The sequence below is a fragment of the Lucilia sericata genome, unplaced genomic scaffold, assembly GCF_015586225.1.
Source record: "Lucilia sericata isolate MDLA Ls3-8-SP2 unplaced genomic scaffold, ASM1558622v1 Contig000524F_arrow, whole genome shotgun sequence".
NCBI lineage: Eukaryota > Metazoa > Arthropoda > Insecta > Diptera > Calliphoridae > Lucilia > Lucilia sericata.
Window position 1 is genome coordinate 286,338 of NW_023994536.1, and position 3,189 is coordinate 289,526.

The 3,189-nt window shown below is 33.4% G+C and overlaps 1 protein-coding gene across 1 annotated transcript; it reads left to right on the forward strand.

Moving 5' to 3' along the window:
* The first annotated feature begins 461 nt into the window (after nucleotides 1-461).
* Nucleotides 462-1,791, forward strand: LOC119605825 (WW domain-binding protein 4-like). The gene is given in 6 exon segments (XM_037959142.1): nucleotides 462-521; nucleotides 589-661; nucleotides 730-823; nucleotides 826-1,202; nucleotides 1,205-1,461; nucleotides 1,522-1,791. Coding segments are annotated over 6 exon segments (1,023 nt in total). The 5' UTR covers nucleotides 462-519; the 3' UTR covers nucleotides 1,742-1,791.
* Nucleotides 1,792-3,189: the final 1,398 nt, after the last annotated feature.

The following is a 3,189-nucleotide window of genomic DNA, read 5'->3' on the forward strand; positions in this document are numbered from 1 at the left end:
ACTAACTAACTAACTACTAACTAACTAACTAACTACTAACTACTAACTAACTAACTACGAACTAACTACTAACTAACTAACTAACTACTACTAACTAACTAACTAACTAACTAACTAACTAACTAACTAACTAACTAACTAACTAACTAACTACTAACTAACTAATTAACTAAATACATATTTCTTAATATATTTCCAGTTTAAAACGGACAAAATCCAATAAGAGATTGACAGATGTTCGTACCAAGAAAAATCGATTACAACGAAATTCGTATTTTCTAACTGTGCTGCCCATCTATTGTTTAGAATTACAGCGATTTTTCAAATTTAACGTTCGTTTTTGCTACCTCTCACACACATGCCCGGCAACTGCTTGAAAAAGACGTTTCAAGTGGCAACTTCATACTAAACATATGTTTTGGTTCATTTTTCTGGCAACCAACATAAAATTCACCACAGTTGTTGTTGACATTTGTTTAAGAACAAAACTTAACTTCTTTTAATATTATTTTAAGAAAAATGTAAGAAATTTAAGGTATTATATTAAAATCTTTATGTTTATATTAATTTTTTATTTTATAACAACAGGGCGGACTACTGGAAATCAAATGAGCGTAAATATTGTGATTTTTGCAAGTGCTGGATCAGTGACAATAAAGCGGTACGAAAAACGTATACTTGTGAAGGAATTAAAATCTATAAATTTTTGTTTTCTTTTGCACATTTTAGAGCATTTCCTTTCACGAAAATGGCAAGCGACATAAGCTGAATGTGGCCAAACGGATAACTGACATTAGCCGCAACAGCGAAAAGTCTGAACAGGAAAACGTAAAATGGATGCTGAAATACGCAAAATGGAAGAGGCGGCTATGCGTTCCTATGCTCACGACATACACAGTAGAGGAGATTTGACTGCGCGCTCCATAAATGCTGTTATGACAGCAGGTGTAGGACCTTCAACAAGTGCTGAGGTCGGTTCCCATGCAGCTAGTAATAATTTTAAACAAGTTGATCCCATGCGTTTGGCTGGAAACTCAGATGATGAAAATGAAGTAGGACCTCGGGTGGGTATACCGAAAGTTGACCATAGTGCTGTGCCCAATGCCTCACTATGGGTAGAAGGTGTAAATGATGAGGGCTATTCATACTATTGGAATGTTAAGACCAATGAAAGTGTATGGGAAGTTCCGAAAGAAGGTTATCTCTCTCCTGGAAAGAATATCAACGTATTAACGAATTGGCTGTCAAACAACAGGAATTACAAGAAGCCGAACAGGCTAAGAAGTTTCGTGAGAATGTCAATGAAGAAGTAGCACGCTACAATCGTGAACGTTTAAAAATGTTTAGACCTCCAGTTAGCAAGCAGGAACAGAAAGCCGAAGAAGAACGCAAGGAAAGTTTTAAAACCGAAGAAGAAGCTAAAGCACCTGAAATTGGACAATGGCAAGTGGTAGAAAACAAGTAAGTTTAAACAAATTTTATATAATTTTAATAGAGAATTTATAAGTTTTTTTATTACAGACCTCCTCCAGCTCCCATTGATTTAGAGTTACCAGCTATAAACAACTATTATGCTGCTCCCGTTGTCTCGGATGTACCTTATGAACCGCCAGTTAAACGTTTCAAAGAGAAAACCATCGAAACATTAGATGCAGAAGTTACCAGCAATACGTCAACTTCATTTAAAAAGCGTAAATTTGCAGCGAAAGGAAATGCACGTAAACGTTTGGATGATGATTAATATATTCCAAAATATAAGGAGACTTTAGGTTTAAGGTAAGCTTTATTACATTATTATTGTAAAAAAAAACAGAATAGTCTATTTATGACCTTAGTTCTGCCATCGCTTGCATATTTTACAAAAAACTAATTCATATCGGTAATTATAAGAGATAGAGGGAAAACAATGAAAATCTGTGATCACTTGCATTTCCTATAAAAAAACGACTTTAGAGTGAAAACATAAAAGTCCATTTATCTCGGTAGTTATAAGAGAAAGAGCGAAAATAATGAAAATCTATGATCACTTTCATTTGCTATGAAAAACTGATTTTTGAGTGACAACATAAAAGTCCATTTATCTCGATAGTTATAAGAGATCGAGCGAAAATAATGAAAATCTGTGATCACTTTCATTTCCGATGAAAAACTGATTTTTGAGTGAAAACATAAAAGTCCATTTATCTCGGTAGTTATAAGAGATAGAGCGAAAACAATGAAAATTGTGATCACCAACATTTCATATGAAAAACTGATTTTTGAGTGACAACATAAAAGTCCATTTATCTCGATAGTTATAAGAGATAGAGCGAAAACAATGAAAATCTGTGATCACCTCCATTTCCCATCAAAACTGATTTTTGAGTGAAAACATAAAAGTCCATTTATGTCGGTAGTTATAAGAGATAGAGCGAAAACAATGAAAATCTGTGATCACTTGCATTTCTCACTAAAACTGATTTTTGAGTGAAACCCCAAAAGTCCCTTTATCTCGCTAGTTATAAGAGATAGAGCGAAAACAATGAAAATCTGTGATCACTTGCATTTCATATGAAAAACTGATTTTAGAGTGAAAACATAAAAGTCCATTTATCACGGTAGTTATAAGAGAAAGAGCGAAAACAATGAAAAACTGTGATCACTTGCATTTCCTATCAAAAAACTGATTTTTGAGTGAAACCCCGAAAGTCAATTTATCTCGGTAGTTGTAAGAGATAGAGCGAAAACAATGAAAATCTGTGATCACTTGCATTTCTCACTAAAACTGATTTTTGAGTGAAATATAAAAGTCCACTTATTTCGGTAGTTATAAGAGATAGAACGAAAACAATGAAAATCTGTGATCACTTGCATTTCCTATCAAAAACTGATTTTTGAGTGAAAACATAAAAGTCCATTTATTTCGGTAGTTGTAAGAGATAGAGCGAAAACAACGAAAATCTGTGATCACTTGCATTTCTCACTAAAAACTGATTTTTGAGTGAAAACATTAAAGTCCATTTATCTCGGTAGTTATACTAGATAGACCGAAAACAATGAAAATCTGTGATCACTTGCATTTCTCTCTAAAAACTGATTTTTGAGTGAAAACATAAAAGTCCATTTATCTCGGTAGTTATAAGAGATAGAGCGAAAACAATGAAAATCTGTGATCACTTGCATTTCATATGAAAAACTGATTTTTGAGTG